General features: G+C 40.4%; 1 protein-coding gene and 1 long non-coding RNA gene across 5 annotated transcripts in view; one reads left to right on the top strand and one right to left on the bottom strand.

Moving 5' to 3' along the window:
• Nucleotides 1–27,345, top strand: part of SUSD4 (sushi domain containing 4) — an 81,205-nt gene extending 53,860 nt beyond the window's left edge. For 2 of the 4 annotated variants that reach the window (XM_079969275.1, XM_079969276.1), the window contains exons 4-9: nucleotides 3,469–3,648; nucleotides 6,715–6,903; nucleotides 22,699–22,890; nucleotides 23,759–23,903; nucleotides 24,866–25,248; nucleotides 26,620–27,345. In XM_079969275.1, coding sequence (XP_079825401.1) covers nucleotides 3,469–3,648; nucleotides 6,715–6,903; nucleotides 22,699–22,890; nucleotides 23,759–23,903; nucleotides 24,866–25,248; nucleotides 26,620–26,648 — 1,118 coding nt within the window. In that variant the 3' untranslated portion in view covers nucleotides 26,649–27,345. The remainder of the gene's footprint in view (nucleotides 1–3,468; nucleotides 3,649–6,714; nucleotides 6,904–22,698; nucleotides 22,891–23,758; nucleotides 23,904–24,865; nucleotides 25,249–26,619) is intronic. The other 2 variants (XM_079969277.1, XM_079969278.1) reach the window with 2 other exon arrangements.
• On the bottom strand, nucleotides 9,171–10,348 carry LOC307213114. Its single transcript, XR_013837397.1, has 2 exons — nucleotides 9,986–10,348; nucleotides 9,171–9,289 (listed from the first exon to the last, which is right to left on the bottom strand). It is a non-coding gene; the product is annotated as an uncharacterized lncRNA (long non-coding RNA).
• Nucleotides 27,346–27,642: the final 297 nt, after the last annotated feature.

Here is a 27,642-nt window from a genome sequence, read left to right as displayed (position 1 = left end):
AGGACACAAACTTGGCTATGCTCCTGTTTAGACTAAAAGAAGCTGGGGGTTTATACTGCTTCTGTTCACTGACAGAAAAGCACACCTTTCTGAGCAGTTTCAAATGTAGAGGGGATAGGAGGTACAAGCATCTGTGTTGTGTAAATAGTTCAAGTGTGATCACACAATATATTTGCACTTACTACTCTCGCAGCACTCATGTCCTGACTCAACTTATTATTTAGAGGGAGCAGAATTTGAATGTTTGGCTTTGCTTATGCCTCTCCTCTTCACTAGCCCTATACATTGTGATGCTCTCTTTGCTGTTGCTTCCTCCCCCTTCTCTGTTTTTTGTGTGTATGCATGTTATGGAACACAAGTAACTTGCATGAGGCAGCAGAGGATGGCTGAGTGGGCATATGAATGATGCACACAGACCTATTATTCCCTAACAACCCTTGTGTTACTTACGTCCATAAGTGGGAGAAGGGGGGGACAAACAGGGCTCTGTGCATGGCCACCATGGCCACAGTGGACTAGGTCATGTGCAAAATGTAATGTGCAAAGTACCTCTCAGGCTCGTTAATGTTGGATGTCTTAGTGTTATATTTCTGTCATAACAGAATATTACACTTGGGGATTTCAGAGCTTGCATTTTTCTGTTTATCTTTGTTAAAAGGTAAGCACCACATTGATCTGCTAAAGCTGGGTTTGTTTTGTTTTGCTTCTTGCATATCTTAAGGCACAGATATCATAGTTAAAAGAAATAGTCTAGAGAAAAGCATGTTAATATTCATTTCCATTGCCGCTTAGAGATTGTGTTTTGGGCTTTCAACAGTGTGTTTACTGAGAAAATAGAGGGGCTAAGCATCTTTTCAGCAAATGAGGAGTTTTAAATTTTCTGTTTTAACTTTGAGCTGTTCCATATAGAATATGTATTTACTTACCCCAGTTGCTAAAGTGGGAGCTAGTAGTTACAGGGTTTCCCCCCCAAATATTTTAGAGTCTTGGGTAAAAAACAAACTGTACAGTTTCATCCTTTGTACATAAGTGTTCAGCAGACTTTCCTCCTTGAACAAGTCTCCTCTGGCTGAAGCTTTGAAGTTGGTTTAATAGCAGAAGCTATTTGCAGGGATGGCAGTCCACTAACAGCTCAGTGAAAGAAGCAGTGTTTCTGGCCAGCATCCACACAATTAGAATGGTGCAATCTACAAGCCATCATCTGAAATAAATGAGAGTGAAGTCATTGTATAACAGGATCAATGTTTCTTGCTTTTGAAAATGAAAATCTCATATTTCACCTCAGTTATGTTCCGTGTCTATTTGTGGAACAGCAAGACTCCAAGACAACAGCAAGCCACAAGTCAATGATGTATTCATTGATGTTTTTGCTCACAGTTGGTCTGTATATGTCACTCTTGAGATCAAAGATGCTGTGCTTTCTTCCGCTCTTAGTTTTGCTTCTTTGGTCTTGTGCCCCCTCCCCACTGCTTGCTGTGGATAGAGTCCATGCCCTATATCCTCCCCACGCTGCCTAATGCAGTGGGGTAGAGTGCTGGCATTGTGCGTGAGGAAATTGTGCTTCACAGTTTCCACTTGCCTAAGAAGACCGCTGAGTGGCCTTGGGCAAATTGTGTTACCTCTCAGTCTAAATAACCTTACTTGACTATTGTAGTTCTCAAAGGCTGATTTGGAGAAAGGAATGCAATAGAAATGTAACGTATAAAAAGAAATTGATAAAAAAAACAGGCACAGTTCAGTAAGAGCCGACATAGAACACCCAGTATCCTTTATAACACTTGACATGCTGCAAGCCCTTCTTAAGTGGTTGTGTTATTATCTACTGTATTTAAAAATATTTAAAAATATTAGAGTACAAGCAAGTGTGGCTCTGCAACAAAATGTTGCTGTGTACTCCTGGTGTGTATGTGTCACCTGAGCCTAGGGAGGTTGAAAAAAAGTTAGCAGAAAATATCTTTGCTCTACCTTGGTTTTCTTTCTGAAGAAAAAAAAATTGATTTGTTTTTAAGAGTTATGGAACATTTCAAAGGACCAGCCCTCGTGCAAGTTAATGGACCTGAGGCTTATGTGTGCTTGATTTGGCCTAGGAAGAAGTCTGAGGGGGAGCAGTTTAAATAAATTGACTTTTTTGCCACCTGAAAAGTATGGGGGATTCTAAACTGGGAATCCCAACCAAACTCAGCCTCAGCATTGACCTGCACAGTGGAACAGGATTCCCACACCCACAATTTAGTATTGATTTGTTCCGTTTATAGACAGCTCTGTACTATGATTGCAAGGCAGTTCGCAATAAATCAATGAAACTATAAAATGCAAATCAGTACAAACAGCACTCAGTACAATACCAAAATAAATTAATAAATCCATAAAATTTGTAACTGATTATTTCAGCAGACCACTCACGTCACCCAGCACAAACCAAACATCAGCACATCACAGATTTTCCTTGGTTTCCTAAAAAGGGAATTAGGAGGTTAACCAGAGTGCTGTTGGATGCAGTGCTGGGGGCTGCTGCTGAGATGGGAATCTGTGAAAATTGCCCTCCTCCGCCCCTTTTCCAGCTAAGAATGCAGGAGCCTCTGCTGCTATTAATCAACTGATACATACACTCTTTATGACTAATCTATAGGATAGATATAGAGCTGAGGTGGGGGTTGAGCTCCTGACCTTAAAAGTCCTTTTGTGCTGCAGCTTGTAATAGACTCTTGTGCAAATCACGAAGGGGGGAAAAGGGAATGAGTAAACTAATCCATAGTAATGTGGAGCAGAAGGAAACTAAAGTATAAATATGCAAACACTCCTTTTAATGCCACTTGTGATGCAAAGAAGTAAATAATCTGATGCTGTGGAGGCGCTCTGAGGTTTGAAGATGACTGAGGATGGGGATGGATGTGACTGACGCATTATAAATTTATACATCATTTAAAAACACATTTCATAAAAGGGAAGACATATTACTAGCTTTCAGTTAGTCTAATACTGTAGCAGATAAGTTTGGTATGTGAGCAGTGCTTTTTTTCAGCCGGAGTGCAGTTCCAGCACCTCTCAGGTAGGCACCATTGCTGCCAGTGCTCCCCCCGGTAAATAATAATAATAATAATAATAATAATAATAATTAATAATATGATTTCAAACTCTTCTTCATATTATACCTCCAGTTGTTGTTTTTCTACTCTTTATAGTAATATTGTTGATGGAGTGGTTGTATTTTTATTTTGCTGTAAAGGTAGTTCAACTATACATACAATTTTAAAGATTGTTGAGAACTTGTCTATAATGCACAGGATATAATATCCTATAACAGTCTTGATGCTAATGGAAGTGTGGTGTTAAATCAGCTTAGGCACAAAAGTTTGCAGATTCTTCTAAGAATAACTGCTATTGTGGGTTGACTTTGTGTAAGAGTGTTTTCACATAGCTGGTCAACTTTTGACGTTTAAGTTAATAATATATAATTTCTTTATGAAGCCACAGATTGCCTTGCACCTGTTGTTGAAGATGCAGAGGTTCATAACAAGACATACGGGACTGGAGATAAATTAATAATCAGCTGTCATGAAGGATTCCAGATCCGTTACCCTGATTTAGACAACATGGTTTCAGTGTGTCAAGACGATGGAACATGGGATAATCTGCCCATTTGTCAAGGTTTAGTACACCAGAACATCCTCTTTTATAGACCTTACGCCTTGTCTCGGTGTAACTTGCCTATTTATCTTTCTTATTTCTACTTTCTTTTACTGCTGAAAGAGATAATGGTTACCTATAGTTCTTAGTACAGTAATACAGTACCTTTTGCCAAATGACTTTTTTTCAATGAACATGGGCAAAAAACATATTTGCATACCACTTGGTTTAGTACAAAGGTAGGGAACCTCAGCCCAGCACTCTGGCCACTCTGCCCAGTCTTCAGAACTCTGCCCAGGCCATGCTCAGTCCCAAGGCCCTACCTCTCTCCCTACACACTGTACTGGGCATTCCTCAAATACTCTTGCCCGGCTGCAAAGTGTCCTTGAACTGCAGCAGTGTCTGCTTGCCTGGATGGAGGATGTAGGGAGCAGGGCAGTGTGTGGATAGAAACCTCTGGCTTTTGAGTGGCTGAAATGTAGCTTTACTATACAAAGGAAAAGTAACATCCATTACTTTGTCCATTTATGTCTCTGGCCACATCCACTTTTATGCATAGCTGTCAACTTTTCCCTTTTCTTGCGAGGAATCCTACTCAGAATAAAGGAATTTCCCTTAAAAAAGGGGAAACGTTGACAGCTATTCTTTCATGTCTGGCACCAACCACAGATGGGGAAAAGATTTTAGGATGACCACTTGCACATCACCACAGAAGATAAAATGCCCACCTGAAGAGTGGATGGAAGATGTTAGATTTGTATAAAGTTTGCATATGCCTACTTTATACTGAATAACTTTTCTGCATATATATTTAGAGAATAGTTTTAGCTACATTTTAGTTGCCCCTGTTGCTAGACAGGGAAAACTTTATTTTCAGGTGTGGACTGCTTTATTTTAGGTTTTTAAACTTTTTTAAAAAGGTTTCAGTTTTTACTTAGTGGAGTTATGCAGTGCCTATTATGCCTTCCTGCCATAAGTGAAAATGAGCAGATATATTTTATTTTTAAAGTCTTGGGGAGCAGGTAAGGAAAAAGTGAGCCCTAAGGCATGCTCCCATTCTCTCCTTCAATGTGAGGGAAGCAACCTCTTGTTCTTTTCCTAGAAGGGAGAGGTGTTTGTATTTTTGTTTATAAAATCTATTTATAGACTGCCTTTTTAGGCATAGCCCACTCAAGGCACCCTATGTATCATAAAAACACAATACAGTTTTAAAACACAACTATATAATTAAAATGGCAACTGTACAAACTTTTTTAAACACAGGTCGACTAAAAATAAATAGCTGTGCAGATTCTCGCTGCTAAAGAGCTATACTTCTTAAAGTAGCTTTCTATTTTAAGCTTATAAAATAAAGACTTAAAAGAGGGGGGAAAGCTGCCTGAAATAAATCCTCCTATAAATTTGAGAAGTTGAGGCAATCTCCATTTCCACGGGAAGAGTGCTCCATAAACTGGGGCAACCACAAGTAAGGCCTTCTCTCCCATGGCACTGACCAAGGAAGCAAGATGAGCAAATATTCATGCTTGGGAAAGACCCATTTGGGTGTAAGTCCTTCAAATAACTTGGTCCCCAATTGTACTTTAGGTCAAAACCTTCACTTTCAGTGGGTCCTGGAAACACAAAGCTGGTGAGGAACAGGTTTTACATACTCCGATCACCAACATCAAGGTAGCAGCATTCCTTTGCAGTTAAGTTTCTGTATACTTTAAATGTCCAGAAAAAGAAAGTTGCATATTTCTGAAGCGGCCTGCAAGAATGCCTTAGTGTCAGTTATAAGCATCTGCACATTCAGGGTGGTGGTAAGAATGTATTCTTGGTGTCTAGGAAAATTTTGTAGCATAAGGAGGAGAGGCGGTTTCTGAGGTAAATCTGGAGCTTGTATCATTCTGTGGAATTGGATGCCAGTGCAGATAGATGTCTGACATTCCCGTCCATGTCAGGTGGGGATCTGCCATGCCCTGTTAGCTAAAGTTTCCAAGCAGGGCAAATTACAATAAATGGGCTACGCTTGGCTGCGGGGGCACAAATTGCACTATGACTAGATGCAAAATAATAGACAAGGCCATAGTGCCTTTTGACACTGTAAGCAAACTTAAACCAAGTGTACTTCTCAAAACAGATAATATAGTGTTATGTGTGTTTAATGGCAAAGTCACAAAAGTCACAGAATTAAGTACCTATTTGGTATGTTCACATAGGGTTGTATTGGATTAATTTCTACTCATAGTAGATCCACTGAAATGAATTGACTGAAGTTAGTTTTGTCTATTAACTTCAATGGAAATACTTTGACTATGATGGCTAACACTGGGTGCATTCCTATTTGAAATATCCTCATTAGGGATCCTTTGTTGCCAGCTAAAAATATGTTGGTGTATAGCTGTAAGAGTCCATTAAATTTATTATATTAAATGCAGCTCAGAATAGGAGGCCCACAAAATGCACGTGGTGCTCACTGAGATCGTTTTACGAATCTTTGAGCCTGTTTTGATTGATGGAGAAAGTAAGAATAAAGTTTGGTGCCCACTACAAAGCTCTCCTTTCAAGCAGCATCCATTTGCTTGCCTAAATATTTTTGCAGCTAGTGGGTAACTGTGGAAGCTTCTTAGTGTGGATGTTCAGACCCATTGCAACTAGTTGGAACTAGCCAATATTACTTTCTTAACTGCATGCACCGATTACAATATATATAAGATGCTGAGTATCACACCTTTGAAGTGAACAAGCAATTGTTTGGATAAGTAGCGGTCTAAAAATGAAGGATTCCATGTGAAAAATAATAATTATTGAACTATAAACTGAAGGGGAGGGGCAGAATGTAGAAAAATAGAAAATACTGCCATTTTTAATTAATCCTATGCTGATTTTGCAGACAGTATATTATAATTTGCTACAGCTGTACACTAAACAATTAGGAGTAGTGATCTGGCACATTGCGGGGTGAATCTGAGAGTCGAATCAGATGAGCAGGAGTAACATTCGCTGTGGGGAGAGAAGGGAATATATATTTTAGCCTGATAGCTGTAATTGGGATGTTTTAAAAATAAGCGTCTCATAATAAGATACCTCCTTCTTCTTAATTTGCAGGTTGCCTGAGGCCATTGGTTCTTCCTCATAGTTACATTAACATATCTGAGTTCGAGTCCTCCTTCCCAGTAGGAACTATGATATATTTTCAGTGCTTTCCTGGATATAAACTAGAGGGGACAGAGTTCCTTGAGTGCATGTATAACCTTATCTGGTCAGATAGCCCACCTAGGTGCCTTGATGTGGAAGGTAAAACATCTTATATCTTTTTTAAAATATTTATTACTTGTCAGATAATATCTGGTATATTTTTTACTTCATTTAATGACTTTCCACTTCACCTTTCTCTAGACCCAAACTTAGATGTTCTATTCACACAATTAACTATTATGTGGAAGGTTTTTTAAAAAAATAAATTGCAGGTGTTGGGGTGGGGTATCCAAAAGTGGGCCCAGTCTGACATGGCATGGGAGGAAAAAATCCCCTTAACTCTCTCCCTGCTGCTGCAGTGCCAATTCAGGTCACCGCCCCCCATGCCTTCTATTTGCAGCAGGAGGAGGCCCCATTAGCTAAAGTGGTGCTTCAGGTTAAGTACAGTTTCAGATTAAGAACGGACCTCCGGAACGAATTAAGTACTTAACCCAAGGTACCACTGTATTTTCATTCTGAAGTGGTACAATTCCAAGGGGACTAGACACCAATTGATTCTTCTGAATATGACTCCCGCCCCGGGTTAACTATCCTGAATGTATTTATTGTCTCTATTCCCCCCACCCTGCCCGCATTTGTTCTCACCTGTTTTTTTATCAAAATGTGTGCCCTCTCACATTCTTTGCAGTGCCTCATTGAAAACATGCCCATGAGAACAGACTGCTTCTGCTTTTCCTCTGTCCTTCAGTCTTTCCACCAATTGGCATTTCTTGACAAGTCCAGCAAATATGAGTCCTTGTCTGAATAGTAATAACATTAATGTAGTTTATTCTGAGGTACAAACAAATGCCCTTAAAATACACTGCTTTTTTTGAAATTTAAATGTGAATGTATAAAAAAGAATGCTTCCATTTAAACTTTGCTGAGAATATGTCCTCCTCAGTCATGGCATCTGAAATAGTACTCCTGGTTTCCAGGATCATTTCTCAAGCCTATTCCAAGAATTTGTAGTGCATTATCTACTTCCTAACCTTCCAGCACATAGGCCAATGGGAGGGGGGGTGTAGAGATTGCATATCACTTCCAATCATTCAACAATTTCATACATCTAAGTTTCTTCAAAACCCTGGATGAAACAGTATCTGATCCTGGTGAATCATTGCTGTTGGACCTATTGATTTGCTCTGAAACCTTTTTCTGCAGGAACTTCTATTAGTGATAGTGTTCAGCACAACTAACCAACTGAAAAGAATTGCCCTATGTAGGTGCTCACTTTTGTGTGAAGATGGAGGGATCATGTTCATTAGCACTGTGTAGAACTGTATCACCTTCAGTCCTATAGAATGAGCACGACAGTCTTACAATGCAATATTTTGGCAATATGTCTTCAGTGTTGCTTTTCCTTGGTTTGTTGTCCTTCAGTTGTCCAAAGCCCCCACTGATTCTTCCACATCTTTCCTTCCTCTTCTTTCATAACTGTATTTTATTGGTTTTCAGAGAGTTTACAAAAAGCAAACAGTATAAACAACTCTGGAGTTCTACAGATAATGATAATACAAGTAGTAAAAAAAACTTGTCTTAAACTTATGCATTGTCGAATAGAAAAATGAGTACCTGTGACTGATTTTCTGTGTCCCAGTTGTCAAGCTTCGCCAAAAGATTTGAGCAAGCAGGGTGTGGAAATTAAAACTCTATTGATACTTCTTTCTAACTTAATACCCATGCAGTTTATTCTTGTTTGTGCACATAATACTAAGTTACAGTTTAGTGTGCTGTACAAACAACACACCTGTGAAATTTGTTCAGTGGCCCTGCTTGGCTTCTAAAAACGAATTGTGCGTCTGTGATAGAGGGGTGGGGCCCCTGGAGCCCCTGGCTCCAGAAATCACATTTGTTATTTCATTGTTATGTTCCTAAATATGGGCAGATGGGGGAAAGTTGCTTCCTGTGGTTAGTGGTGAGAAGGGAGGATACAGGCAGCAGGTTTAAATTGGAAGATGGATCAATTAAGGTTTTAATAACCAGGAAGAATTGTCTATAAAGAATGGTTTGGCAGAGTAACAAATATTCATGTGAACATGTAGATTTTCAACACTGGAGGCTTTTAAAAAAGGATAATTAGATGATCTGTCAGGAATGATTTGGATATAATTGGTATTGCTGAAGGTCAGGAAAATTGGTTTAGTTGGCCTTTACCGTGTCAATTTTTATCTTGATCTGTGCATTAACACTGGTGCAAATATTTATGGAATTACACCTGTATTGTATTGTTGCTTGTAGCTTGTATATACATACACAAATGTTCAGTATTAACAGATAAGTGCAAAGTATTTTGTATGTGGAATAAAAACACTAGAGATAAGAAGAATTTTCAAAATCTGCCTAGTTTATGTAGAATTCTTTCTTACTCTATAATAACACGTTTGCAAGGTTTGCGTTTTTCTTCTTTCGGAGACAGTTTTTCGCATTTCAACTGGTAATAAACCTAAATAAAATAATACTGTGTTAGTGTCGCATGAATAAAATGAAATTATATTATCAATTTTTGAAGGCTGTCATATCTGTGCATATAAACACCCGATTTGGTTGCCCCCCCCCTCCACTCCATTACGGCATCCTGGAAAGCATATTACTGCTGAAATAATAGAAGTGTTTTGAAATATGCCATACTGTAGTAAGTTTGCAAACACATTTTTTCCCCCATCTGTGGACATTGTAGGCTTGTATAGGCAGGGGGCGGAGGCTGCAAAGTGACTCATTCCTGTTGCATATCCTTCTCCCCCTCCCCACCTCTCCATTGCTGAATGTTTATAATCTTGAAGCCATGCACACAATACAGTGCTAAGAGAACAAAATATTGGCTTGTTATCTGCGTCTCCTTTTTATGGCTTCTATTCCAGTTTGATAATAGGGTTGTCAAACTAAATCACTACTTTATTCCTACTGTCACCTGTGTGTTCTGTGTAGAAACCCCTTGGTACAGTTTCTAGTTAATCAAATCTCTAAGCATCTTTTATTTTTTTTTTAAAGCTGCATTTTCTTCCCCAAAGTGTTGCAACATATATCTTTTGAAAAATCCATTTCCCCTCCTCCCTGGACTATCAAATTGTGCTAAAGGGTTAGGCAATAAGAGAGAAGAGCTGGTTACTCCCTGAGGCCTGCCTTTTAATATTGAACTTACATTTTATGTAAGGATAAGCATGCTTGCTTTTTGTCATGGAGGGAGAGCTGTATTACCGTTTTGTATCTTGGACCATATTGATTGATTGAGCACGAGGTCAGTGGATAAATCTTCTTTGCTTTATTCCCACTAAAGGTTTTGTACGTATTAGAACATGGGTAGGCAAACTAAGACCCAGGGCCCGGATCCAGTCCAATTGCCTTCTAAATCCAGCTCGCGGGCGGTCTAGGAATCAACGTGTTTTTACATGAATAAAATGTGTCCTTTTATTTAAAATGCATCTCTGGGTTATTTGTGGGGCCTGCCTGGTGTTTTTACATGAGTAGAATTTGTACTTTTATTTAAAATGTATCTCTGGGTTATTTGTGGGGCATAGGAATTCGTTCATTCTTTTTTCAAAATATAGTCCATAAGGTCTGAGGGACAGTGGACTGACCCTTCTTGAAAAAGTTTGCTGACCCCTGTATTAGAAGCTATACTGTCAGTCAAAGCTTCAAACTCAGCTAACACAGAGATTTAAAAGTCAATATTATGCCGTTTATAGTTACTTTTGAATGATACTCAGATTATTTCATTTTCCAGACTGCTGCTGCTGCTGTTGTTACTACAGTGGTACCTCGGGTTAAGTACTTAATTCATTCCAGAGGTCCGTTCTTAACCTGAAACTGTTCTTAACCTGAAGCACCACTTTAGCTAATGGGGCCTCCTGCTGCCGCTGCACCGCTAGAACATGATTTTTGTTCTCATCCTGAAGCAAAGTTCTTAACCTGAAGTGAGGCATCTAATCATAAGCCTGCATTTTTATCAAGCTTATATTTTGATCAGGGCCTGTATCTTAAAATGAGCTTAAAGATCTTCAAATGTTTCATGCCAGGCAGAAGAGCAGCTGCCTAAGAACCTTGGCAAAATGTTTTTCCTCCTAGACAAGGGGGCCCCCTGATTTATAGCAGAAAACAATTCTCAAAGTCGTAAAAAGGGAATTACAGGCTGACAGCCAAGGTTACACTGACCCTACATATTACAGAAGATAAAAAAAGAGATAAACATAATTAAGAGTGGGTAAATAGTAAAATAAAACCATGTGCCTCCCATTAAACTTGAGCCATATTTTCCTAAGGTTGAAAGGTCAAGAGCAATGGAAAAGCATCTAGCTGGCAGAAAGGAAGAGAGTATTTTAGGAAGTCTTTTTCTAAAGTTGTTTCTTTCTTAAACTGAGATCCTTTTAAGATTTCTTTTCCTTTTAAAAGGTTATTTATGTTATGTATTAAATATATTGGCTTAAATGTAATTATGCAAAGGAATTAGAAGCTAAGAAATGTTAAATCCTTATGCTAGATTCTTATTTCATATAGTTGGAAGAGATCACAGGGGCCATCAGCCACCAGCCCAGCCCCCCTTGCCAAGCAGGAAACATCATTAGAGCATTTATCAAGCTTTTGTTTAGAGACCTCCAAAGGAAGGAGATCTTTCAATGATGATCCTTGACATCTGTTTAAGATAAAAATTTAAGATTAACCATCTGTTTTGGAGGGCAATAGGGCGAGGTGAGCTGGTAATTAAGGTTCCTTGTTGAGACACATGTAAGATATATTACTACTTATTTGTCATTTATAGATAGAAGAATATATAGCTTTTTGTTTCCCATAAAAGGGCAGAAGGAAATGGGTGTATCTTTTGTGATTGGTTCTAGCAAACAGCCAATAGGAATTTCAACCAGGCTGATTGGACAGAGGCAGCCACAGGAGGAGCAAGGGGGCTGGATTAAGGAAATATAAGTGCTGGCCAGAATGGCAGGAGGCCAGGCCAGAGCTTGGTAACCATATACCACTGTGCCTCATATTTATTTGTCTGACAAATAAATTATTATTTTAATTTCTCTATTGCTGCGTTGAATATTTCATTCCAGCTAAGCGTTAACCACAAGCAGGGTGCTACAGAAGCACTATTTCTGGATTAGCAGAGTCTGTAACCTGAAGTGTATGTAACCCAAGATACCACTGTACTTTATTTATTGCCTTATACTATGGGATCTGAAGGCAATTTATATCATAGAACAGAAAACATAAGAATTGGTTCAGTTAAATAAAGCAACAAACTAAAAGTGATCATATATAAATCCAAAGCATTTTTAAACCTCCAACTGCCATTACAGATATTTGTATAATTAGCATTTTTAAAAAAACAGCTATTAAAAGAGCCATCAAGCCATGGAACATAAAAATTAACAGTAGGTGGTGGTTGCCTGAATTCACTCAGTTTGGAGGTTATGATGGTGAGCGTGCCTGTCATAATCACCCACTTGGATAAATAATTGTTCTCAAGCTTCCCTGCACCAACCCCATTTTACAGCTTTCTCTGTAGTTTTAGGTGTGTGGTTTGGTTCTTAATTATATTAAATGTTGCAAATGCTAGCAGTAAATAAGGCACAAAATCTAGTCAGATTAGCCTTCTCCCAGTCAGAGGTTTGAGAGACTAATCTTGGTACTTTGAAATCTCTATGGAAAGCTGAAGGGGAAATGTCTACTGTCCTTATATAACTTGTCTGTCAACATTAGCAATGGATCCCCTAATCAACTTTGAGGCGATATCTTTCCTTTCTATTTCCTTTCCCCTTCGTGCCCATTCTTTGAGAGAAATAGTGAGCCCCATCTAGTCTATATTTCAACAGGGCTATGATTTTTCTCACATAAATGTTGACAACATTGCTGTAAAAGAATAGTTTAGTACTGTATCTTTTGCTGCAGGATGTTTGCTTATTTTTAGAAGATTGGATTAAGTTCCACTTTATTTGGTATTACTGGATAAATTACATTATTGTTGTTTCAATGCCTACACAGGAATCTGCATTTCTTCTAACTCCCAAAGCCTCAACACTCTGCTGCTTACAAAGCCCATGGACCTAGAGAAACATAGATACCTAATTAAACAAAGTTATATGGCACGGAAAATTATTGTTACATGCCACCCCAGTCTCCATAGCAGGGTGAGATTCCAGGGGGTCCAGGGGCTTCCTCAGAGTTATAAATGATGTCCTTTGGAAATTTCTGGGTCCAGAGGGTAAAAGGTCTGTCACCCACAAATTCACAACAGTATACAAGTATAGCAACGAGTCTCTCTCTCTCTCTCTCTCTCTCTCTCTCTCTCTCTGTGTGTGTGTGTGTGTGTAGGGAGTACTGACATCACATTTAGACTTGGTAGAGATTACTGAATCTGTCTTATTCATCTTATTTATTCAGCTCACACACAGCCAGTACAGACTCTTATACCTCTATACAGTTGGTTAGTACTTCGTCAAATAACAGAAAAGACCATGGCAGTAGTTTAGATTTTGCTACTGTTATTATGTTTGTGCTAGAGGCAACTAAATATGGCAATGCAGTCATATCAATTCTTTAATTAGGGATGTTGTATTTCTTAGGACAGTCTGTGGAATAATATCTCTCTCCCACTCAGAGCATCAGTCTCACATGCAAGGATATTCCAGCTTGCCTTGGCTCACCTGAATGAGTAAAGGTAAAGGTAAAGGTACCCCTGCCCGTACGGGCCAGTCTTGACAGACTTTGGGGTTGTGCGCCCATCTCACTTAAGAGGCCAGGGGCCAGCGCTGTCCGGAGACACTTCCGGGTCACGTGGCCAGCGTGACATCGCTGCTCTGGCGAGCCAGAGCCGCACACGGAAACGCCGTTTACCTTCCCGCCGGTAAGCGGTCCCTATTTATCTACTTGCACTCGGAGGTGCTTTCGAACTGCTAGGTTGGCAGGCGCTGGGACCGAGCAGCGGGAGCGCACCCCGCCGCAGGGATTCGAACCGCCGACCTTTCGATCGGCAAGTCCTAGGCGCTGAGGCTTTAACCCACATTCAGATGCAAATCTTGTACCCAGGTTGCTTGGAATATAAATTGAGATTTTAAACTGAGATTCCCATTTCATGGCTCTGGTAGCACTTTTTAATACAGAGATGTACATTTTTTTTTTTAATTGTTCTGCTTTATTTCTTAATGAATAGCAGCTTGCATGAATAACATTCTGCACTGCTTAGAAGGATAGAAAAAACTGATTAGAACACATTTTGACTTTATATACAGTACTTACATTTTAAAAAATGAATCTTTTTTATTTTAGAGACAAATATATATTTAATTTTATTATGAAGCTCTGCTGCGTAAAGCTTTTTGTCCAGAAAACCATTATTTTAGATTATGATCAAAATACATCATTTGATGTTTTACATTTGTTATCCACTCCTGAGTATATTTGATTCAGTCTGACAGGTGTCAAGTACCACCATCAACAAAACTTAGTGTTTGATGTGGGACATTTTGCCACACCCAGGCTGTGTACACACCATATATACAAAGCACATGAATAATGGGAACCTGTAGTTTACCCACCACACCACAGAGCTACAATTCCCAACACTCTTAACAAACTACAGTTCCCAAAAGTCTTTGAGGAAGTCATGTGCTTTAAATATATAGTTTGTACATAGCCCCAATTCCATACATCATTTGAAATAACAAGGTTCATGTTTTGAACCCATGTTTTGATATGTATTAATGGAAATATCACAGCAATTAATAATTCCATACATTTTGCTCCATAACCTTAACCTCTGTCTTTTTATCATTGCATTTTCTAAATCTGTAATATCCCATAATCGACCTTCGTTTTTATCAATTATATGTAATGAATATTCTATGGCATCACAACAATTGAGAAAAATGCATTTGTCAAGGTTTGGTCATAGTGAGTGTGTTTGCACTATAATCTTAGAGGCAAAAGGAATGGAACTGTAAACTTGATAAACCAGAATGAAGAATAAAATTCTGTATTAACTGCTGGATGCATCTGTCAGGAAGGCAAGATTCCCTCTGTTTGGGATAATAGGTTAGGCAGGACTTATTTTGAAAAGCATTCTATAATTTCCAGAGTATTTTGAACAGCAGTTTTCCAGTGCATTGTAATACAGCAGCTAATCTGGATTTGAGAGGACTGTAATGCCTTTTTATTCAAAGGCTCTAAAGCATTTTTGAAGGGTGATAAACCTCACGAAAGGAAGCAAAGGTTTAAGCAGCAAGGGCTCCTGTGCATTTCTTCGGTTAATAAAACAGATTATCTGGTTGGTTCTAAACCCATGCAGGCGGATCTCTTGCCGAACTTGAATTGCCTTTTCTGCTGCCATCTGCTTCTTTTGTACAGTGGAAAGATGCTTTTGGATCACAATGCCTGGTAAATTCAGAATGAAGACCAAAAGTGGCCCATTATCTCCTAGATACCTTCTCAAGAAGATAAAAAATATGCATCCCTTTTTAATGGGTAATAGATTAGGCAAGTACCCTACAGTCTGTGAGACAGTAATATCAGTGGTGGTTTTTTCATAAGAACAACAAGGGCACTAGCTCACCAGCAGCAATCAGTCTCCCGCTTCCATCCAGAGGAGGGGTCAGCAACCTTTTTCAGCCATGGGCCGGTCCACCATCCCTCAGACCATGTGGTGGGCCGGACTATATTTTTTGGGGGGAAATGAACAAATTCCTATGCCCCACAAATGACCCAGAGATGCATTTTAAATAAAAGCATACATTCTACTCATTTAAAAACATGCTGATTCCCGGACCCTCCGTGGGCCAGATTGAGAAGGCAATTGGGCCATATCCGGTCCACAGGCCTTAGGTTGCCTACCCCTGCTCCAGAGCTTAAACTCTCCCCTTCTTCCATGTCATGATCACTCTCTGCATGTCTTTCTGCTTTGGAGTCTCTGTTGCTTGACCTGTCACTGCCCCATTACTCTCTAGGGAAAGGGAAGGATGTACTGTATTTCAGAAAAAATAGCGTTGTGATTCTTTCCTTGACGCTGGAAACACCGAGCCAGTCAGGATGACACAGTTATTTCCTTCCCACAACAGTTCCACAGGAAGCTCTTCAAAAATATGTCCACCTATCTTATTCTGATTGTGGCCTTGGACCAATCCTAAGAGGAGCCAGCTGGGTCAGGCCAGTGGCCCATTGATAAGTCCACCATCCTGTTCTCACTGTGGCCAACCAGATGCCTGTAGGAAGCCCCACAAGCAGGACCCAAGCACAAGAGCACTCTTTTCTCCTGCGGTTGCCAGCAACTGGTGTTCAGAAGCACTGCTGCCTCTGACCAAATCAGAATTCACGCAGGATGCCTCAACCGATCACTGCTGCATTTTAGTTGTGAAACTGATAGCCAACACTCCACTTCGGAGAGGCAGGTGGTGTTGAATTCATTGAAAGCAGGAGCAGGGGGGAACCACGACAAGATCATGTTGGTTTCAGTGCTGCACTGCAAGACAGCACCTTCCTTTCTTGCAATGCAGCACAAAAAAGTCCCCAGCACCACTTTTTAGCCAATTTCTGCCACCTCCTAGCCCTTTGTCTTGCACTTCCTTCCCCCTCTCATCCCTTAAAAGCTGCTGCTTCTTTCCCTCCCCTTCCTCAACCTCTTTCTCACCACCACTTAAACTACTCTGTCCAGTGTGTTCTGCCTACCGCTGGCGCCACCTGCTGTAAGCTGTCCTGTCCTTTCTCCCACCAACCCTAGCAGGCAGCAGCTTTCAATGTACAGTGGTACCTCGGGTTAAATACTTAATTCGTTCCGGAGGTCCGTTCTTAACCTGAAACTGTTCTTAACCTGAAGCACCACTTTAGCTAATGGGACCTCCTGCTGCTGCCGCACTGCCGGAACACGATTTCTGTTCTCATCCTGAAGCAAAGTTCTTAACCTGAGGTACTATTTCTGGGTTAGCGGAGTCTGTAACCTGAAGCGTATGTAACCCGAGGTGGTTGTTGTTGTTTAGTCATGTCCGACGCTTCGTCACCCCATGGACTAGAGCACACCAGGCACTCCTGTCTTCCACTGCCTCCTGCAGTTTGGTCAGACTCATGCTGGTAGCTTCGAGAACACTGTCCAACCATCTCGTCCTCTGTCGTCCCCTTCTCCTTGTGCCCTCCATGTTTCCCAGCATCAGGGTCTTTTCAAGGGAGTCTTCTCTTCTCATGAGGTGGCCAAAGTCTTGGAGCCTCAGCTTCACGATCTGTCCTTCCAGTGAGCACTCAGGGCTGATTTCCTTCAGAATGGAGAGGTTTGATCTTCTTGCAGTCCATGGGACTCTCAAGAGTCTCCTCCAGCACCATAATTCAAAAACATCAATTCTTCGGCGGTCAGCCTTCTTTATGGTCCAGCTCTCACTTCCATACATCACTACTGGGAAAACCATGGCTTTAACTATACGGACCTTTGTTGGTAAACCGGAGGTACCACTGTATAATAATAAACGCTACTAATGAGCTCAGGGTTTTTGCAGGTTATGTAGCCAAAACAGGGCTAGGTTTGTAGAAGTTGAAAAATGCTTATGAATACAGCCTAAGGGGCAGCCCCCCTCCCCCTGCTGCAAAAAAACAACAACAACAAACCTCAGCCCAATGGAGGATTCACTCCCCAAGGAAGCAGTGATGGCCACAAACTTAGATGGCTTAGAAGGCTCAGACCAACTCATGGAAGATAGCTATATTCTATCTCCACTGGGAATCATGGGAGGGCTTACCGCTGTGGCAACAGGATGCTGGTCTAGAAGGACCATTGGCCCAATCCAGTAGGCTCATCTTGCATTCTTGTGACTGAGCATGCTCAGTGTTACACAATACAAAGTGTCAGGGTGAATCAGAAGACTCAAGTGAGGGTGGAAATAAGTATTATGAAAGAAAGCATAGATGACTAGAGCTCTGGGCAGAAGCACTCTGCACAGCAGGGCCCACTTCATTTGGTTAGGCTAGAAGTTTTGTAATGCACAGGACTATCTCAAAGGCATCGCCTAACCGGCTCTTTCTATTCTGAATTAATAGTCTGCAAAAGATTGGTCTTAACGCTAATAATGTTGAATGAAGCAGTAATGTTTTTAGTGGCTTTGACAGATGATGACTTCTTTTGAAAAGGCCTGTGCGAGCCTGCAGGTTATCAATTAAAATATCAGTATCTCAGTTTGTGAGCTTACCGTAAATATAACAATGTGTCTCTTAGTGCACACACAGATTTTTTGGAAAGCAAGAGACTGAATTTGCCTGCATTAGCATAAAATTCATTACTGAGTGAATGGAAAGCCTTTATTCCCATGGGTGTAACTACAATAAGAACGAAGTACAGTGGTGCCTCGCAAGACGAAATTAATTCGTTCCGCGAGTTTCTTCGTCTTGCGATTTTTTCGTCTTGCGAAGCACGGACTTTGGAAAAGCTTCAAAAATCACCAAAGTCTTCAAAAACCTCAAAAAAGGCTACCATACCGCGTGCTATGAGTTTCTCCTCGAAGTGAATGCACAGTTTTAAGAAAAAGGAAACAAACTTGCAAGACAAAGGAAACAAACTTGCAAGACGTTTTCATCTTGCGAAGCAAGCCCAAAGGGAAATCCGTCTTGCGAAGCAACTCAAAAAACGAAAAACTCTTTCGTTTTGCGAGTTTTTCGTCTTTCGAGGCATTCGTCTTGCGAGGTACCACTGTACAATTTGAATCAAGGATAACTTGGTTATTTTCAAACCTCCTCCATTATTCTTTCATCTGTGGGCCTTACTTGGGGGGGGGGAGCAGCAGGCAAGAGGTTGTTGTTGTTTTTTTAATAATAATAATAATAATAATAATAATAATAATAATAGAGAAATAGCATTTGCCTTAGCTGTTTAAAATGTATATATTGTTATTTGTGTCTGTTTCCAATGCATTCTAGGTCCAAAATACACACATATCCTCTTTTCTCCAAAAGATAACAACACGCTAGCTAACATAATTGTTGCTTTTCATTACCACAGATAGAGAGTATTGTTCTTTCCACTCTAGTGTGTGCCTTGACTCTCCTCTTGTAGTCTTCTGAAGACATTTGGCTTGACAGTTGATCTGTGCTAGTAGGACTTCATTGGGAGGTGATTGTGGGAGCTCATCCCTGCACACTGCTGTTCTATAATCAAATATATGGAAATGGTAATTCCTAATAGACAAATGAGCCCGTGTGGCATTGTTCGTTTTACTTCCACTCTATTGTTTTTGGTTCCTTAATATTGTTGTGGTTGTTTTAAGTTTGTTTTTTTTTTTTTGAAAAAGATTTTCTTGTGTTACAAAACAAAAAAATAAGGAAAAGTATGTTTAGTGTCTTCACTTTCAGTTCATGGAGTCTTTTTCGCAGTTTGGGTAATGCATTGGGCCTTTCTGAATGTCAGAAGAGGCAGCAGGTGGCATTGCTGCAGGCTTGAAATTTTGCTTCTTTAAAGTAGTTAATCTCTCTGGTGGAAAATCTTTTCATGTTGCTTGGTATTGGATCACTGCTCTGTATTGACACATCTCTGACAGCCTGTTATCTATGCCAGACCCTTGCAAATCAACACTATTGCAAAGATGTTTAGATAGAGAAGCAGAGAAATGGCTAGGGACAGCAGGTAATAGAGTGTCCCCTAATCAGCTAAGATTATTCTTGTCAGAGAGGTTTGCTTGTTGAGAGAGCTTATCAGCAGTTTCTTTCCCTTGGTTCCTTCCCATTTAGAGCCCTTGTTTAAAGCCAAACAAGGAAAGCGTTTCAGACCTTCCTAATGAATCATCTTGCATTCCCTTAGGTTGAGTCCAGCTTGGAAAAGATGTAGAATATTGCTTTCTGTGTGAATTATGTGCTCTGGTTTCCAGATATTATAATTTATAAAGCTCTGCCTAGTGAAAATGCAAACAAAGCCATGTCTCCAGGGCATGCAGAATAGAAAGTGTTGCACATTACAATCAGGCTCTTCTGAAGGTTCGTTTAATGTCTTGTTGTGCTTTTTTGGGTAGGTGGGGTAGGGAATTACTTTTGAAATACATTATTCATGTAAGTAGATGCATAGGGAGAAGTTACTGAATTGTGATTTCTGTGGGAAATCTACTGTTGTGAATTGATGCGTGCATTATTTATATCTATGCAGTAGGTCTTTACTGCATAATAGAGGCATGAAATCCAAACACAGCAGCCGTTGGAAGGAAACAGTGAACAAATTTGCTCTTTCCTGGAAGGGAGCCGAGCCTGACCATTTTTAGGTAACCCAAATCTATCTCCAGTGCACTAGGCACCTGCTGCTGTTTAATAATAAATTAATATTCTGCAAGTTCAGCTATTGAAATGAAAATGCTGGTAGCAGGAATTCAGCATGCAGAGCTTGTGACACAAAGGGGGTTGTTCTGTTAACTATTTTGGCTTGAGGTAGCGGATTTGCTTTCTAGTCTCTAAAGATCCATTACACAAATGATGCTAAGACCAAAAAAAAAAAAGTTCTTTTGAGTCTGTGTATATGGTTAATGAGGGACGCGGGTGGCGCTGTGGGTAAAACCTCAGCGCCTAGGACTTGCTGATCGCATGGTCGGCGGTTCGAATCACCGCGGCGGGCCCGTTGTTCGGTCCCAGCGCCTGCCAACCTAGCAGTTCGAAAGCACCCCCGAGTGCAAGTAGATAAATAGGGACCGCTTACCAGCGGGAAGGTAAACGGCGTTCCGCGTGCTGCGCTGGCTCGCCAGATGCAGCTTGTCATGCTGGCCACGTGACCCAGAAGTGTCTGCGGACAGCGCTGGCTCCTGGCCTATAGAGTGAGATGAGTGCACAACCCTAGAGTCTGTCAAGACTGGCCCGTACGGGCAGGGGTACCTTTACCTTTTACCTATATGGTTAATGCAGCATATAACATTGGCAACAGGTGATTCTTAAATTGTAAAAGGAAAGGCGCCAGGGCTGAATTCAGCCCATTAGTTTTAACCTCTTGCCTGGAAGCCCTAATCTAAGTGAGAGTGGTTGTGGTTACCTTTTATTTAGCAATGAGTAAATGGAGAGTTTCTGGAGTCTGTGTGGATATGGTATGGAGCTAAATTATCCAGTGCTTTCTAAACAGCTGCAAAACTGCTCCTAATGTTGCATGTACAACTATATTTAGTAAAAATACTATGAATTCAAATAACTGTATCTGTAAAATAGGAATGCCAGTTACCTGCCTTACTTGATGTATTAGTGAATGTTTATATAATACTCTGCACACCAAAATGCCAATTTAGACACCTGTTGCTTGCTTCTTTTCTTTGTAAAACAACCTTCATAAAATAAATGAAATGCTAATGTATTGGAGCAATGTGTAAATGGTGATGGCCATCCCTTCACATTTAATTGTGGTGAAATATAAAACTGTTGATGTTTCTTTTCATGTGTACCTTTTTGGTCAGTCCTTAACATCTGTTGCAGGTGTATAGTACAATTCATTGAAAGTTAGGTTTCCTTAACAAATCAGAAATCAGTGGGATGAGTATTTTGCTGTGCACTTCATTGATTTCATCAATTTCAATGAGTTTTACATATGCCTACCTTGTGCTGGATAGTACTCAGCATTCATCCCCTCCTGGTGGTATTAGGAAGTGCTTCTGTATTCTGAACTTTTCTTTCTTTATGAGGTTCCAAGGAAGCATTTAATGTTTGGTGTATGTATATCTGCACCACAGACAAATAGCAAGTTCCAGTAGGGATAGAAACATTTATCGAAACCAATAAACTAATTGAACTACTATTCCCCTTCCTCCACCTGAAATACCGTATTTTTCGTTCTATAAGACGCACCAGACCATAAGACTGGAGGAAGAAAACAAGAAAAAAATATATTCTGAATCCCAGAAGCCAGAACAGCAAGAGGGATCGCTGCACAGTGATCCCTCTCGCTGTTCTGGCTTCTGGGATAGCCACAAGAAGCCTCTTCAGGGCAGCGGGTTGAAGGCTCCCCCTGCCCTGATGAGGCTTCGTGCAGCTAAGCCAGAAGCTAGAACAACAAGAGGGAGCGCTGCGCAGCGATCCCTCTCGCTGTTCTAGCTTCTGGGATAGCTGCGCAGCCTGCATTCGCCCCACAAGACGCACACACATTTTTCCTTCCTTTTTAGGAGGGAAAAAGTGAGTCTTATAGAGCAAAAAATACGGTAATTATTTGTGTACTTGTAGCTTTCTGTAGTCTTTAAGAGCTGGAGGTGATAAACCTCTGTTGCCTGAACTACTTTAGAGATGTCAAGGCTGAATTTTGAATGCCTAGGTAGTCCTCTTCTATTAAAAAAAAAAACCACCCTCATTTTATTTACTTACTTATTTATGAAAATATTTATAGACTGCCCACTCATATAAATTTTCAAGCTTGTGCCAAATCATATACATAGCTGCAATAAAGCACAAGATACCACAAAACCATTTCAAAATAATCACTATAATGACTGGGAGAATAGAGGTAGAAATTGCTCTGTAGTCTGCTGGGTTGTGTCTTGTTAGTTTTATTGCCTTGGTATGAAAATTATAATTGCCAATGCACAGGGCTCAGGCTTGTAGTTTGCTAATATATTGGTTTGTAAATGGCATAAATAAAGGGATGTGCACAAGCTTGTTTGTGTATTGAGATTGCATGCAATCAGATGTCAAGGAAATAAGCAACTATCTTAATTTTAAAAGACATCTGAAGGCAGCCCTGTTTAGGGAAGTTTTTAATGTTTAATGCTGTACTGTGTTTTTAATATTCGGTTGGGAGCTGTCCAGAGTGGCTGGGGAAACCCAGCCAGATGGGCGGGGTATAAATTCTGATTCTGATTATCATCCAACATTGCATTCAGTTTATATTTATTGATGTCGGTCATGCAATGTTGTACCTCACTCATGTTTGGTCTTTTTGTGTCCAAGTTTGTCCACTACCTCCTATGGTGACTCATGGAGATTACATTTGCCACCCGCGGCCTTGCGAGCATTACAACCATGGGACTGTGGTTGAGTTCTATTGTGATCCTGGCTACACTCTCACCAACGATTACAAATATATCACCTGCCAGTATGGAGAATGGTTTCCGTCATATCAAGTATACTGTGTCAAAACAGGTAATAAACAACAACTTGAGAACCTGACCTGTACATGAAAGTTTAGACCAGGGTAGTCAACCTTTTTATACCTACCGCCCACTAATGCATCTTTCTTGATGGTAAAATTTCCTTACCTCCCACCAGTGCTCGATGGAAGGAGGATTCAGCTTGTGCCGCAGAACCTCCTACCGCCCACCTAGAATCCTGAAACACCCACTAGTGGGCAGTAGGGACCAGGTTGATAACCCCTGGTTTAGACAGTAAACATTCAGGCAAATAGAAGTGGAAAGGTGGGGTCCCCTATTTAACAGTGCACAATCTTACCAATGTAACATTTATTTTGGCTTTGGTTCTTGTTATGCTGATGTGTTTATATGCAGATAATTTTTTTAAAGGACATATTATATATACACAGTACTCCAGGTGTGGTCTGACCAAGGCAGAATAGAACACAACTATTACTTCCCTTGATTGGCACACTATACTTCTATTGATGCAACCCAGATTAGCATTGCCTTTTTTATTTTATTTTTTTGCTCTTGCATCACACTGTTGACTCATGTTAAGCTGGTGATAAACTAAGACCCCTAGACCCTTTTCACATGTTCCACTGGCAATCCAAGTGTCCCCCATCTTATATGGGCTGGTTCTTCCTGCCTGAATGTAGAACCTGACATTTATCACTATTGAAATTCATTTTGTTAGTTTGGGCCCAGTTCTCCAATCCTGATTCTGTTTTCTGAGGCATTAGTTACCCCTCCCAGTTTTGTGTCATCTGCATGATTGTAAAGTATTTGGGCCCTGATCCTTTATGGCTCTAATGAAAAGTAAGTATTAAACCATTATTACCTAACATGACACTTCTTCATTATCGTTTGTGCCACAGAACAAACTTGGCCAAATACACAGGAAACTCTCCTGACAACATGGAAGATTGTGGCATTCACTGCTACCAGTGTTCTTCTGGTGCTTCTGTTAGTTATCCTTGCCAGAATGTTCCAGACCAAATTTAAGGCACGCTTTCTTCCAAGGTTAGTAACGCTTTTCTCTTATGTTCTCCTCCTTCCCCTTCTCCCAGTAGTTGGCAGTGTGGTACTGTATTTAATCCTTACTTGATTTTACTGCACTATATTCTTTTTAAATAAATATTGCGAACCACTCTCTTATATGTATCATCAAGGGTGGTAAACAAAAGCCCTGAATGAACAAGCAAATCAATAATGTCCTTTCAACCCTCTTATCTTAAACTAGGGTGGCTGCCAGCGGTGGCTCCCTGTTTGTGGAATGCTCTCCCCAGGGAAATTCTCCTGGCACCATCATTATGTATCTGTAGGCAAAAACCTTCATCTATAACCAGGCCTTTGGCCTTTAACTATCTGTGACCTTTTAGAAGTGGGTGGGATGTTTTTAAAGTATTTCTCTTTCCTCTTGGTTTTAATGTATTCATGTGGGATTTGTTGTCTATTTGTTTAGTTGCAGGTCGCTTTGGGTTGCCCTGGGCAAAATAAAGCAACTGACAAATTTAATAAAAGTAAATAAAGTTGCTATTCGCAATTGATGTGTCCGTCGCCTTAATGCACAATACAGATGCAGTATGCCATGAAAGTTAGCTGAGATTTTCTCACTGCCAACCTTGGATTTCCCAGCCTAACTTGTGATTCTGGGAATCTTAATGTAGGCTGATGTTCACAGTGCGGAATGAGGAATAAGAGAGTTCCTTATCTTTGCCACCCAGCTGCTTGCTTTCCTTCTCCCACCTCTTCCCCGGTTTGCTGGAGCTATTTAGCTTATTGTGACAAATTGCACATGGCTATCGGTCTGAACAGATACCTGGGCATATTTGAAGTAAATATTAATGATGCATTGCCTCGATTTCAGGTTATTAAAAACTTTCTAAGTGGCAAACCTCATATGTTGCTGGAAGCTGATATTCTGCCATTCACACTCTCTCTCACACACACTCACGCACACTCTTTCTCTCCTTCCAATGTAGAGGAGCTCAGGAGAATTGCAGCAGTGGCCCTGACTTCGTGGTGGTGGACGGTGTTCCTGTGATGCTACCTTCCTACGATGAAGCTGTGAGCAGTGGATTGAATGCCTTGGCACCTGGATGTGTGTCCCCTGCTGGACAGGGGTATGTTTTACAGGCTGATGATCAGAACCCTCCAGCTTATCCGGGGCCAGATGACTTGGGCAGGTTGCCAGCGGAATTTGATACCTGTGACAGCATTTCAGGCTCTTCGGAACTTCTTCAAAGTTTGTACACATCTTCTGTGTGTCAAGTGGGAGCACATCCTATCTCAGAGAGAACTGATGCTATCAATAGCACCACCGGGGAAGTAGCATCAACCAGCCCAAGCATTGACATTGCAGATGGTAATTTTGATTTTTGAACATTATGTGAGCTTGTTTTAGTGTCAGAGGTCCCCCCCCCCCATGAAGAAGCCATGAGATTGTGCTTTGGAGAAGGAACCTATCTGCATATTGGGTCTTTCTTTCTGTTCCAGCCTATGTCTCTTTTGCTTCTGACTTTTTAAAAAAAAAACAACAACACAACAACAGCAGCAGCAAATTCTTTACAACTCAAAGTTTCACCACCACCTTGCATCAGATTCTACCAAGGATTTGTGCCTAAAAATTCCTTTTTGGCAGGAGAGGGTTAACGCATCCCCCACTGCAAACGACTGAACATTTGATGGAGGTCAGCTTAGCTAGTTTTCTTGGGTACATGGCACATCTTTAAAAACATGTGGAGTTATAGTCTGGGCCTGGAGTATGAGAGTAGCCAAAAATGCCCTGTTTCATCAGCCTATGCCCTAGTTATTTTTTTCTTGGTGTTTCTTTTTTTTTTTTTAGTAATGAGCGCACACACTACATTACAGTAAAATTCAACATGGTATCTACCTAGTCTTTTGTTACTCTGTCAGAAAGACCAATCCAATTACCTTGTTGTAATATTGATTTTTCTCAACATCCAGCTGTGTATTTCAATGAGCTATGTATAGTTTACTGTGGTTTGTGTAATGCTCAAAGTCAGAGTCAGTGGCAAACTGGTGTTAGCGGCAGATTTTCATGGTCACCTACTCTAATGAAGACATACGCTAAGTCATCTTTTATGCTGAGAGCAAATAATAATAGTAATGATAATAATTTCATTATTTATACCTTGCCCATCTGGCTGGGTTTCCCCAGCTAGTAAGATCATGCTTAGGATCCAACATTATTGAATAGGTTCCACGGCCAATGTGATTTTTGGCCATCTTTAAAATTTGGCTTGCTGAAGGTTTCATGGCCTCTTATTCCTCTGCATGTTGAACTGTTTCATGAAACATACTAATTAAATGACTCCAAATTAGTCATGAATGTGTGCCAGGCTTCAAGCACACAAGCTGAACGGGGGAGGGTGTAGGGGGGAATTGAATCTTCATTTAATTCTCATTCTGAAAACTAGCCTGGCCTAAGAAAGAATAATCAGAGGACTACTTTACTGCACAGCCACCTGCAAAGTGCTTTGAACAATTAGTCTGATTTGTATGCAGCCACTTAGCGTACTTTGTGATTGCACCAGGTGGCTATGTAGTAAAGTAAAAGGAAAAGAATGGGTTGTCTGACTCCATGCATAAAGTGCCTTAACCTCTTAGCAACAGTGGCCCTGTTAATGGCATGTTATAGCAAAATAACATTTCAGGTCCTCCCTTCACAGAGTTCACTATTAAAACCCAATTAACTCTTTCTTTTATTTTCTAGAAATTCCATTGATGGATGAAGACCCTTAATCTGCACAAATCTTGATCATTACCTGCTCACACCTCTTGGGGGGGGGGCGTAAAAGAATCATGCACATATGTATACAAACATACCTATATATCTATATAAATCTCTATATAAAGACTGACTAAATATCGGGGGAGGGCATTTTCGGTTTTTATAAATCTTCCACATTATGATGTCACCAGATTTTTTTGTGCACATATCTTAATCAACTTTGGGGGTTGAGAGCATCAGCTATTCAACGGCAGCTTTACAAAAATGAATCCTGAGGATTTGATGAGACTAGTCACTGCAAAAGAACTATAGATTTATGGAATAGTGATGAGTGTATCTGCATCGCAGGAAGTCTTAACTGCTCTTTAGAAACACCAGTGAAAGTGGTTTGTGGCACAGGTACAAATTGCCTAAAGAAAGCATGTCAGATGATGTAAATTTTGCTTTATTGAAGCTGCTAAATATTTATGATGGACCACAATTTACAAAGGAATCCTAATTTATGGGGTGCGGAGAAATAAACAGTGTTGAAATTAAAATTGGGAAAAGGTCATTCCTGAATGGTCTGTTTTAACCATGCTTGTAGAGAGAAACTCTTGTGGTGATGTCATTTAAAGAGGCGGCTGCAGCAACAAAACACCTGAGTTCAAGAAAGAACTTATTCTGGGTAAACGTATAATAAAAGGAAAGAAGAGGCTTGAGTCATGATCTAAAGGTTTTGTTTTTTGTTTAAAAAGAAAGATCTAAAATAGAAGTATTTATGAAACATCATCACAATTGCATTGCATTTGACTTGTTTTTTCTCATGAATGTTCCAAGTTCTAAACAAAAGTAGCAAAGCCACATGTAATGAATGTATGGGGTTGCTCGTGCGTAAGTTGCCACCACGCCTGGCTAGGTAGCCTGGTTAAACCTTTCCTGACTGGACAGCCCTTCACTTCGTGGCTGTTCAGTCACTAGCAGAATCCGTCAGTGGGCGTTTCTTAAACTTCTTCCAGCACAAAA

This window comes from Podarcis cretensis (genome assembly GCF_951804945.1).
Source record: "Podarcis cretensis genome assembly, chromosome: 3".
NCBI lineage: Eukaryota > Metazoa > Chordata > Lepidosauria > Squamata > Lacertidae > Podarcis > Podarcis cretensis.
Note: the sequence above shows the minus strand (reverse complement) of the source record. Positions and strands in the feature narration are given on the sequence as shown.